The sequence below is a fragment of the Bidens hawaiensis genome, unplaced genomic scaffold (genome assembly GCF_021521415.1).
Source record: "Bidens hawaiensis isolate Kalapana, Puna unplaced genomic scaffold, B.hawaiensis_p1.1 tig00025185_1, whole genome shotgun sequence".
Classification (NCBI taxonomy): Eukaryota; Viridiplantae; Streptophyta; class Magnoliopsida; order Asterales; family Asteraceae; genus Bidens; species Bidens hawaiensis.
The window spans coordinates 256892-269945 of NW_027494007.1; the positions used below are offsets into that span (position 1 = coordinate 256892).

General features: G+C 43.4%; 1 protein-coding gene across 1 annotated transcript; it reads left to right on the forward strand.

Moving 5' to 3' along the window:
• Positions 1 to 11273: 11273 nt before the first annotated feature.
• On the forward strand, positions 11274 to 12754 carry LOC143571036 (uncharacterized). Its single transcript, XM_077056549.1, has 2 exons — positions 11274 to 12015; positions 12111 to 12754. Exons 1-2 carry the CDS (start codon positions 11274 to 11276, stop codon positions 12752 to 12754), a joined length of 1386 nt encoding a protein of 461 aa, XP_076912664.1.
• Positions 12755 to 13054: the final 300 nt, after the last annotated feature.

Below are 13054 nucleotides of genomic sequence, written 5' to 3' on the forward strand. Positions count from 1 at the left end.
GATTATTGTCATATTAGAAATGAACCAATTTGTTGATCAAGTCGATGTTGTTTTATCTCTTTTATTTATTAAAAACAATGCATTTAAAAAAAGAGAGAAATGTACGTTATCTCTAAAAATTATTAAAAAAAAAACATACTCTAAAGTATTAAAACATTTATAAAAAAACTTGTTTTTTTTGTATCTTTTTAGATAAAATAAATGTTTTTTACATAGACAAATTTTTATTTGTTATTAAAAAAAAACAAAAAAAGAAAGCTTTATAATATAAACAAAAGGAAAAGAAAAACTCTCTAAAAAATAAAAATCCTTAATAATAATAATGATAATAAAAGATAATAAAATGGTAAAGAAAAAACAAAAATGTTTAATTCGTATTATTGCAAAACTTGAGGGAGGATAGCAGCACAGTTTATTATACTATGTCAAATCAAAACTATATTAGATTTAATAAAAAATTCTCAAAATTTGTTATTAAAATGAGAAATGAACTTATTTCACACCTATATTATAAGTTTAATCAAATTCTAAATTGTTGACATCATATGTCTCTCAATGGTGAAGGTATATGCAACCGTTGAATTACAAGTGTTTTTTGACGCACTAATATAGCGATTTGGATACACTATTAATCTATAATTACCCTAGTTCGTTAACCCATTAGACATGGACTAGGCACATAGTTGTAAGTAGTTCAGTTGAGACATTATTATAATCACATTATTAACTACATGAAAGTTTGAAAAATAAGCATCATGTTTAAACACATGATACTACACTCAAGTTAAAAATAACAAATATTGATTCTATAACACAAATGTTTTTTAAATAGTGAATTAAGGATCCTATGTACAGTTAAAGTCATTCATCTCTTGCCTCTAGATCATTTTTGACTTATTTAAGATCTTATAATCGTGCAATCTTGATTGTTATAAAGTTATAATCAATAGTTACAAATTATTCGTTGTTAAATTCATTTTTTAATAGCGTTTGTAAGCTTTTTTGTGTCTTTAGTTTCTTTTCCGACCTTAGTAGGTTTTTTAGGCTCCTGGCTTCTTAATAGGTTCCCGTTTCGGTTTTAAATATACCTGTAGAAACATGAAATGAATCTGACCTGATCCATAACGATGTTCCCCGGTCTTCGAGATGAACGAACCACGACTCGATCTTCTTCTCCGGTAGCTTAAGATCTGCAATGGTTTTTGGGGGTGTGGAGGTGACTGCTAAGAAATCTCAAGGATCCCTTGTTTACAGACACAAAAATGGTTATGGTGGTGGCTCTTATTGAGAACAACCCACCCTTAATAAGGAGGTGGAGACCTCCTTATATAGGGAGCCTCATGGCCACCATCATGGTACCCTAATGGGCCTAGCCCAGTTAGGGTTACCTCCACAAAACCCCCTCAGCCCAATAATATTGTATTAGTCCATATAATAAAATAAGCCAGACATAATAAATTAAGGTCGTAAGCCGGGTTTAGTACCATACCCCTACAAGCCCCCCAAGTCCAGTGTTGCTCCTAGGCGTGCAAGCGTTTAGGTGGAGCGCTGGACTTCATAAGTGTAGGTTCCCTGGACGGATCACACGAGATATCTCGGTCTACTCAGGTGCGGAAACCCTGCGTAGATCGTTACGAGCGTAGAAAACAAATCAAACAAACACACACGAATAAACCGAAACACGTTATATATTAATAACTGAACTCACGTGCTATGAATCACTGATACAGACTCTCGTCCTCACGTTACAATGAACTCAAACCAGCTTAGATCAACTCGATTAACTTTTTAACACTAAGCCGTAACCTAGTATAAATACACGACAACTTCGCCTGATATGTTCAGGCGAAGTTGTCCATAACTTCGCTTGTTCAACAAGTTCGCCTAGGCGAACTTGTTAACAACTTCGCTTAAACAAAAACATAAATAACATTACAGACTCGATTACAGACACTAGACTATGAACTACTGACATTTATGCACCAACAGACTCCCCCTTGGCAGTAGCTTCATATCTTGATCTTTAAGCACTTGTCTTGTAATCTTCACGCATGCACTCCTTCTCTAACACATACCGTGACTACTCGCTGATACTTCCTCGCTTCGTCTTTCCAAGCAGGAATATAGAATATCTTCTTTTCATTCAACACTTGCAGATCAGCTTTCGATAAGTTAACAAGATGCATCGGATCATACACCCTCAGCACTTCTTGTTCGTCTTCGTCTTCCATCACGGCTTCAGCAGTCTGGCAATCAACATACCACCATTTAAGATTCTTCAACACATCTTGAGGCATAATCTTCATTGGAACCTCCTTAATGCATCGAATCGGTTTGTACTTCATTACCATCTATGGCTTGCCATCTGCTCTCATTCCCCTTTCTTTATCTTCCACTAGCTTTCCCTTCTGTGGCTTTAATAACTCAAACTTCTTCTCTTTTATGCTTTCTTTCCACACGATCTTCCCAATAACCCTTGCCATGTTGTCGTCGCTTCTATTGATCAGCCCCAATCTAGCCAAATCCTTCACCTCACATTCAGGAAATGTATTGAGAGATCTCAACGTTCTTTTAAAATACTGAATCCCATCAAAACGTTTCACCACAAACAACTTAATCTGTTCATCATATAGCCAACAAATAATTCCTTTCTTCGACTCATCATAGCCTTTGATATTATAACTCTTCTTGAACATGGTTGGAACAGCAGGCTTCTTAGTTTTAATAAACCAATGAGCACAGCCTTCCTTCCACCTAGGCTGCTCCTCCCACTCAGTCTCATCATTTTCCATCTCAGTAACCATATCGGCTTTCTCAACATCTGGGATCTCGTGTTCAACATTTTCTTCAATTATTTCACCTTCTTCAATCTCATCTTCAATCACAATCTGTGCTCCAATCTTCTCAATCTCCTCAATAGGCAGCACATCATCATCAAACATCACATCATCCTCTAGCATATCATCATCCAATTCTTTCAACGCATCGATCACATCATCATCATCATCAACCATCACCACCTCATCACCACCAACTGCACCCGCAGACTCCCCCTGAGCTGTGGAAGTCCCAAGAGCTTGAGTAGTTCTTGGCAACTCACCACCTGCACCTTTCGATGCATTGGGATCATCGTCTCTATCATTTCTCTTCTTTGTCCTTAACTCGTCGCCTCTACAGCCTGTCTCCCCCTGAGATGCCAAGAACTCCTTCATAGCATCTATAATTCTCCCATGTTCAACCAGGAGGGACGACTGTAGTTGATTCTCTGCTACAAGGCGCTGAATAGCCTGGGTCTGGATAAAGTTTATCCTCGTTTGCTCTGATACCAATTGTAGGTTCCCTGGACGGATCACACGAGATATCTCGGTCTACTCAGGTGCGGAATCCCTGCGTAGATCGTTACGAGCGTAGAAAGCAAATCAAACAAACACACACGAATAAACCGAAACACGTTATATATTAATAACTGAACTCACGTGATATGAATCACTGATACAGACTCTCGTCCTCACGTTACAATGAACTCAAACCAGCTTAGATCAACTCGATTAACTTTTTAACACTAAGCCGTAACCTAGTATAAATACACGACAACTTCGCCTGATATGTTCAGGCGAAGTTGTCCATAACTTCGCTTGTTCAACAAGTTCGCCTAGGCGAACTTGTTAACAACTTCGCTTAAACAAAAACATAAATAACATTACAGACTCGATTACAGACACTAGACTATGAACTACTGACATTTATGCACCAACAATAAGGTGTGTTAGGATATGAGGCGGTTTTTTCCTCTTTCTTCGGCCATGTCTTTATTGTCTTTGAGTTTTGAGAGGTTTCCTCCATGATGGTGAAATGTTGTGATCCTTATGATAATAATGGTGCACTGGCATGAATAAGATATAGCACGCATCATAACAGTAGTGGCGCGGGGCCTGATAAAAGATAGAGTGCGCATCTCGATAATAATGTAATGCAACTTGCGCGCGAGGCAGCTTACGAGCTATAAAAATAATGAAGCTTGCGCGCGAGGCGACTTACGAGCTATAAAATAACGAAGCATGCGCGAGTTGCGGCTTATGAGCTATAATATGATGATAATGATTGGCCCACAAGGGCATCTTCTACGCAGGATGACTATCCCGGCTTGTCTTCAAAATAATAATGGAGGCACAAACGGCCAGATAATAATAATAATGTCATATGTGCTTGTGCGACTCGTAGCCGAACCTGCAAAAACATATCAACTAAAAGTGGATGTATTACAAGGTTCCCATCCTCGGGCAAATTATGAGGTGTGCCCAACCTACGTTGGCGCGTGGCCGTTTGGGATATTATTAGGCTCCCGACCTTTATGTTTGGCGCGTGGCCATGTGGGATATTATTAGGCTCCCGACCTTTATGTTTGGCGCGTGGCCATGTGGGATATTATTGGGCTCCCGACCTTTATGTTTGGCGCGTGGCCGTTTGGGATATTATTGGGCTCCCGACCTTTATGTTTGGCGCGTGGCCGTTTGGGATATTATTTGGCTCCCGACCTTTATGTTTGGCGCGTGGCCGTTTGGGATATTATTAGGCTCCCGACCTTTATGTTTGGCGCGTGGCCATGTGGGATATTATTAGGCTCCCGACCTTTATGTTTGGCGCGTGGCCGTTTGGGATATTATTAGGCTCCCGACCTTTATGTTTGGCGCGTGGCCGTTTGGGATATTATTAGGCTCCCGACCTTTATGTTTTGCGCGTGGCCGTTTGGGATATTATTAGGCTAACATACGTTATGCGAGAGCTTTCGGTGCATGTATGGTGAAGGGTTGAGCGCGCATTCATGGCGGAGGGTTGAGCGCGCATGCATGGCGGGGGGTTGAGCGCGCATGCATGGCGGGGGTTGAGCGCGCATGCATGGCGGGGGTTGAGCGCGCATGCATGGCGGGGTTGAGCGCGCATGCATGGCGGGGTTGAGCGCGCATGCATGGCGGGAGTTGAGCGCGCATGCATGGCGGAGGGTTGAGCGCGCATGCATGGCGGAGGGTTGAGCGCGCATGCATGGCGGCGTTGAGCGCGCATGCATGGCGAGGGGTTGAGCGCGCATGCATGGCGGGAGTTGAGCGCGCATGCATGGCGGAGGGTTGAGCGCGCATGCATGGCGGCGTTGAGCGCGCATGCATGGCGGCGTTGAGCGCGCATGCATGGCGGGGAGTTGAGCGCGCATGCATGGCGGGGTTGAGCGCGCATGCATGGCGGGGAGTTGAGCGCGCATGCATGGCGGGGTTGAGCGCGCATGCATGGCGGGGAGTTGAGCGCGCATGCATGGCGGGGAGTTGAGCGCGCATGCATGGCGGGGGTTGAGCGCGCATGCATGGCGGGAGTTGAGCACGCATGCATGGCGGAGTGTTGAGCGCGCATGCATGGCGGGAGTTGAGCACGCATGCATGGCGGCGGGTTGAGCGCGCATGCATGGCGGGGGTTGAGCGCGCATGCATGGCGGGGGTTGAGCGGGGGTTGAGCGCGCATGCATGGCGGGGGTTGAGCGCGCATGCATGGCGGAGGGTTGAGCGCGCATGCATGGCGGCGTTGAGCGCGCATGCATGGCGGGGAGTTGAGCGCGCATGCATGGCGGGGTTGAGCGCGCATGCATGGCGGGGAGTTGAGCGCGCATGCATGGAGGGGTTGAGCGCGCATGCATGGCGGGGTTGAGCGCACATGCATGGCGGAGTTGACCGCGCATGCATGGCGAAGGGTTAGCGCGCGTGGAACAGATCTGAATATCCACATCAGGTAGGTTTTATGTAAAAACCAACAGATCTGAAAGGATTTATAGATCTATGAATATGAAAGGTGATTATTGCTCAAACGAACCCAGATCTGAAAAAATCATATCTAGATCTGGTATATTTCACTTATAAAACACACAGATCTAAGGGTTTTCCCCAAAGTTTGGTGGTATTTCTTCTTGTATATTTTCGGATCTAGAAATATTTTCAGATCTACGGGTTTTTGGACTTCCATAGAACAGATCTGAAAGAAGAAATCGTAGAACCTAGAGTATTTGATGAACAGATCGGAGGACCGAGACGAAAAACAAGACGTGGTTCGTTGCCGGTCCCACGGATGGCGCCAATGTAGAAACATGAAATGAATCTGACCTGATCCATGACGATTGTAACACCCCGACCAAAGGCGGATTATACATCGGGGCGCCACATATTGTTTCATTACTCGTGACACTATTGGGTGTCAATATTTAATAAATACATTCATTCGCGCACGCGCAAAGTAGGCATAAGATAACAAATCATTATAAATCAATATATTATAAATCAAAATAATCAAACAGCAATAACTTGTCTTGATACATTTTAATCTAGGTCCAAAATAAAGAAAACCTCCTACGTGTCCACAAGCTCCAAATGTAGCTACAGCAAACCTGAACATGTGTTAAAATAAACGTCAACACTTGCGTGCTGGTGAGAAATCAAGTTTAATACAATACATAGATAACAATAAATATGCGCGCAACACGTGTATGTCTGGTGTTTAACAAGGGTGTAATCAGATTGTGGTCAAGCCTAAATAGATCATAGTTCATAGTTCAATCCGTGCTCCCAAATGAGCACAAAAACGAGAAAACATATGTGCAAGTGTAAAACAAAGAAAACCGTAAACGATAGGTCTCCCGTGTTCATCTAATGGATCCATGAAAACTTCGGAATAGGCCGAACAAAGCGGTTAATGATACACACATACAAATAAACAGCCAAGTAAACGTCCTCAACACATGGGATACTGCGCGACTAAAGTTCATAAACAAGTTTAAGACTCTAAGTTTGTATGAACACATGAACATCCCAAAACATTAAAAATAAAAAGGGATTAGGTACGAGATTACTCACTTGATAAACGGTGCGGTGAAAGATAAAGCAAGAACCAACTTTAAACAAGCACAAGTTAACCTATAAATAAGATTATTGTTTTAATGATTTGTTTTAAGTCTTGATTATAAGTTAGCATAATTAATAAGTAAATTATTATATATAATATATATATTACCGGAAAAGCAGGGCAAAACAGGATAGAAGACGAAGGCAAAGAGAAAGGAGACGGCAGAGGATCAACGGCAGAGAGCAAGGAAGAGAAAGATAATAAGTGTTTGCGTGTGTAGTGTTAAGAAAATAGCATTATTATTTATAGGGAAACCCTAGGGAACACAATCCCTAGAAAAGGGGAAAAGATCTCAAAAAGCAAAAGATTCCAAAAGCAAAAGATATCAAAAGATATGGCAGCTGCAGGGGGCAAAGGAAAAGCTGACAGGTAACAGTAAACAGGCATGAGAGGGTCAGATAAAGGTACTGGTCAAGCATGGAAAAAGCAGATCTCAAAAGATAATGTCAGTCACTTTTTCTATCAACAAATGGGGTTGGTGCGCATGCTGCGCCGAAAGTAACTTTTCAAACATAAGATAGGTCAGGTCAACGACACAGGAGATAAGACATCACAGAAGCAAACGGCTAGATTAAACAGAAGAAAACTCAAAGGGTTTAGCGCGAGAAGGCTCGAGCGCACGCGCGAGGGCGAAGGCAGACAGAAAACAGTCCACAGCGCGCCGCGGGAAGAACTAAAATCCTTAGCGCGTCGCGTGAAGAACTACCGTTCTTAGCGCGCTGCGAGAAGAACTACAAATTCTTAGCACGCTGTGAGAACAGTTCGCCTCGCGTATCGCAGGAACAACTGGTCTTCGCGCAGGCTTCCTTGTAAGGAGTCTGGCGCGTGGAGCTGCGCAGACAACCTTAGGCGGGAAGGAACAAAGGACAGTTAGGGGTTCAAAGCTTAAGGGCGGGACGGCGACAAGAGAGAAAAGAAGGCGGAAAGAGAGAAGAAGAGGGACGGGACGGCGGAAAGGAAGAGAGAGGAAGAGGCGGGAAGGAAAATATATTATTATTATTAAAAATAAAGTATAAGTATAAATAAATATTAAATCATAAAAGAAAGAGATCGGATCGGAGAAACGGGTACCTGGGTCGGGTCGGATCGGGTCAGATGTCACAACGATGTTCCCCGGTCTTCGAGATGAACGAACCACGACTCGATCTTCTTCTCCGGTAGCTTAAGATCTGCAATGGTTTTTGGGGGTGTGGAGGTGACTGCTAAGAAATCTCAAGGATCTCTTGTTTACAGACACAAAAATGGTTATGGTGGTGGCTCTTATTGAGAACAACCCACCCTTAATAAGGAGGTGGATACCTCCTTATATAGGGAGCCTCATGGCCACCATCATGGTACCCTAATGGGCCTAGCCCAGTTAGGGTTACCTCCACAAAACCCCCTCAGCCCAATAATATTGTATTAGTCCATATAATAAAATAAGCCAGACATAATAAATTAAGGTCGTAAGCCGGGTTTAGTACCATACCCCTACAATACTATTGTTTTGCACATTGATACTATTGGTAGATGTTCTTCAAACATAATTTCAATTTCAATAACTTATTCGTAAAAGATGTTAGATGAAATTTATCCTTTTACTAGTTGTTTTTTTCAATACTAATTTGTAATGAATTTCTTGTAATGAGTGTAAATAATTCATCCCACCTTATGATAAAAGAAACGAATTTGTGACAACGGTGAATCATTTTTTTTACTAGGTAGATAACGCCAACGACGAAAACAGGTTATTAAAAGGCTAAAACATATAGGTGAAACGTGACTAGAAAAACATACGCCTAATAAAATATATATTAATAGTTTATTGTTTATAAATAAAAAATTAGCAGTGTCAAGCATTACTTTGATTAATACGTCGTTTTCGTTCTAGTAGTATTACTGTAGAGGTAGGGTATGAAACCCACCATGTGACAGAGTATAACAATAACTACATACGCTGGGCGAAACACTGGGCGCCAGGAAATCACTAACGCCGGGCGTAGTGCATGGCGCGAAGAGTGTAGTCCAATATAACTTTTCCTGGCACCTCGGGAATGGTAATACAAAGGTCCCACCAGCATGGGACAAAAAGATGATAACCCACATATGGATAAACACACCAAACCAATGGAGATTAGACAACACATAAAGGACGGTACAAACAGTACAACCACGTCCTTGTCAAAAGGCCATGATGCCCACCAACTTCCACCAACCACCACGACCGCACGAATGGAGAATATTATTGGTGGAATACCTGAGAAGGTGGTTTGTCACACTCTCTCTCCTCCGGCTATAAATACCAGTAAACCTTCAAATGGTAAATGATGTACTTTCTCCTACTATCACTATCAAATTATACATCATACTATCAAGTACTGATTCTCAAGCCGGAGGGTGGTTACGAGAGAATCCCCCCCCCCCCAATTCCTCGTAACAAGCTCACGGTGTTCTGTTTTGCAGGTTACACTTGTCTGCGCCAAGAAGGTTTTATAACCCCTCGTGTAGAATACTTAACCATTACCCTCGGACTAACGTGTTAGACCTTGAGGGGTGGATTCGTGTTTCTTCATTGGCGTCATCCGTGCACATAGCTAGAACAGTAACTCACTCCGTTCTTGACTCTGATGAGTGACAAGACTACACCGAAGGAGGTTGGCCAAAAAGCCAACCTAGAAGGAAACATTGAAAATCTGGACGTAGAGGATACAGGCGGAGGTCTTCTAAATGCCTCCACTGTTCACCCTACCGTCACGGATAAACAAAAAACGAAAATACGTTCCAAAGCAACCATGCCGCCAGACATCATGGCATGGCTCGAGGCGGAACAACAAAAACTAAGAGACAAAGTACAAGAAAAAATGGCGTCCGTTGTGAAACCTAGATCATTGTTTGATACAGCTTCTAGTAGCAATGAAGAAGAGGAATCTGAAGAAAACTCAACACCGGCTCGTGCGAAAACACCATTCGCCAAAACAACTCCTGCTAAGCAAAACAACAAAGCAGGAGATAAGTCTCAGCGGTCGAACCTAAAGGCAGACTCACGCCTAGACGACCCCGACTATGAAGAAAGCTGGAAAGGACCAGACGCCAAGAAATTAGTAAAATACCACCCAGAAGCGGCGGTTGATTTTTCCAAATCATATCGGCCAACAACATCAGCGGGAAAAATCAAAGTTTGTAGCAAGAATAGCCGAAGCTGAGCTACCAGAAAATCCCAAAATCCCGCCAACGGTGGGCCAATATGACGGTATCTCAGATCCAGACCACTTGCAAACCTTCACAGCTGCGGGTTAGTATCAGGGTGGACCATTCCGTTATGGTGCCACATCTTTACGCTAACCCTAGTGGGAGCCGCGAGAGCATGGTTTGAAAGGTTGCCAGATGGCCAAATTACAAGCTGGGAAGACATAGCAAAAAAGTTCACTCAACAGTTTAGCCAGCAAGGGCGACACATCAGTGACCCAACGGACATTTTGAATGTCGTTAGAAAAGATAACGAAACGCTTAAAGATTTCATCACAAGATTTAACCAAGAAGGCCTGAACATCGGCGGCGTAAATGAAGAACTTCTGCGGGCAGCCTTTCGCCAAAACGTAAAGTGTGACGAACTTATATGTAACCTTACGGGTAGAGATGGCATGCCACAGCGATGGAACGATGTTATGACCGCGGCCAAAAGGTACGCGCGAATGGAAAAAAGTTTGGGAAAAGAACTGGCAAAGAATGACGCCAGAAACGACATTAATAGGGCCCGCCAGGGCAAAAGAATATCCTCCGTATGGTCAAGGTTGAACATCGATAGAGAACCCACATTCGATCCATCCAAAACAAGACAAAAAGGTCAGTCGAGTACGCCCCAAACGAACGCATCCAGGTGGACTCCGCTGACAAAAAGTCCAGCCTATATAATGTACAACGAAGGGATCCAACTGAAGAAACCGACACCAGTTAAACAGGGGCCGGGCACAGATATGAAAAGTTATTGCGACTTTCATGAGCAACATGGCCATTCGAGAAACCAGTGTATCAATTTAAAAGACGCGATCGAAGAATGCGTCAAAAATGGTAAATTGGATCACCTTGTCAGAAACATACGAGGAAAGTACAGACGCCCACCCCCAAGAGATGGTGGAAAACCGGAAAAGAAGATCAAAGATCTACACGCCAATATGATCTTAAGCAATGCTTAAAACAAGAAAAGAAAAACAGAATGGGCACCATGGAAAGAAGAACAAGTCATTTTCCCAAGAGTTAGAGGAGGGGCGAACAAGAAAGCACCCTTAGTGATCACAGCCGTGTTCGGTAACTACAGGACGCCGCGTTTCTTTGTTGACACGGGGGCAACGTCCAACATAATGTATCGCCAGTGTTTCAACCTGGTAGACGAAGAAGACAAACGTCGGTTGACAACAGTTAACGCTCCAATCACGGGGTTCAACCAAAGTATTGCATACCCGCTGGGGCAGCTGACATTCCCAGTCGAGCTAAGTGACGGGCTCCATTCGCGAACGGTAGACGTCGACTTCCTAGTAATGGAGACCCCCCACCCACAATATGATATAATCTTGGGAAGAGAAGCCATTGGTGATTTCAACGCTACCCCGTCAACAACACATGGGATAGTAGGGGTACCAACCCCGACCGGGATAGCAATGATCCACGCCAATAGAGACTGTAACATGGTGGACAGAAAAACACCGCCACAAAATACGCTTAAACTCGGTAAAACCAAAGAAGTGGAAAAATGGATACTCAACAAAAAATTCCCAGAACAAAGCATAACCATTGGACCAACCATCTCCGAGGAAGCATGGGCCGCACTCAAAAGCCTGTTGGTCAAGAACATTGATGTCTTCGCCTGGACTCCGGCGGATATGACGGGGGTCTCGAGAAGCAAAGCGGGACACGAGTTAAATGATAACCCAACCTTCATTCCGGTGGTACAGAAGCGAAGAAAGATGGGACCGGAACAGGCAAAAGCCTGTGATGAACAAGTTCAGCAATTGATTGATGCGGGTATAATCAGAGAAATCCAGTACCAAACATGGGTAGCCAACCCAGTAATGGCACCCAAGGCAAATGGCCAATGGCGCATGTGTATAGACTTCAAAGATCTCAACAAAGCCTGTCCAAAAGATTGTTATCCACTGCCAGAGATCGACCTTAAAGTTGACGCACTAGTATCCTTTCAGTTCAAATGCTTTTTAGACGCGTACAAAGGGTATCACCAGATCCACATGGCGCCAAAAGACCAAGACAAAATGGCGTTCAGAACGAACAGCAGAACATATTGTTACAAAATGATGCCATTAGGCCTCAAGAACGCCGGGTCTACTTACCAAAGGCTGATGGACAGAGAATTCAAACCTCAGATTGGAAGAAATTTGGAAGTCTACATGGACGATTTGGTCATCAAAAGCAAGACGGAGGAGCCATGTTAAAGGATATTGAGGAGACCTTCGGAACTCTTAGGTCAATTAGCATGAAGCTTAACCCAGGAAAATGCTCCTTCGGCATGGAGGAAGGAAAATTCCTGGGAGTAATCGTGACGAATGGTGGCTTCAAAGCCAACCCAGAAAAATTGGAAGCCGTGCATAAAATGTTGTCGCCAAAATCGGTCAAACAAGTGCAAACGCTTAATGGCCGATTGGTCGCATTGAATAGATTTTTATCTAGTCATGCGGAAATATCATTCCCGTTCGTCTCAACCTTGAGAAACTACCTCAAGAAATCTCAATTCCGATGGACGGAAGAAGCAGAAACGGCGTTCCAAGAAATTAAGTCATGCATAGAAGAATTACCAACACTTCAGCCCCTAAAGCTGGGGAACCGTTAATAGTGTACTTAGCAGCATCAGAAAGAACAGTCAGCGCAGTCTTGATGATGGAAAGAAATGGTGTTCAAACTCCCATTTATTACATAAGCCGCACCCTGGCAGACGCAGAAACAAGATACTCCACATTGGAAAAGTTAGTCCTATCCTTAGTCCAGACAGCGCGACGATTGAGAAGATATTTCTAAGGCCATCCAATACATATTCTCACCAACTTTCGCTTACAAAATCTGCTAAGCAAGCCAGAATTGTCTGGAAGGCTAGCAAAATGGGCAATAGAATTGGGAGAACACGCCATCGAAT

What these genes read in the sequence shown, in the direction of transcription:
- LOC143571036 (XM_077056549.1), top strand. Translation starts at nt 11,274, where the DNA reads ATGTATCGCCAGTGTTTCAACCTGGTAGACGAAGAAGACAAACGTCGG. An exon ending in AAATGGCCAATGGCGCATGT is followed by an intron (nt 12,016 to 12,110) that starts GTATAGACTTCA and finishes GTATCCTTTCAG; the next exon opens with TTCAAATGCTTTTTAGACGC.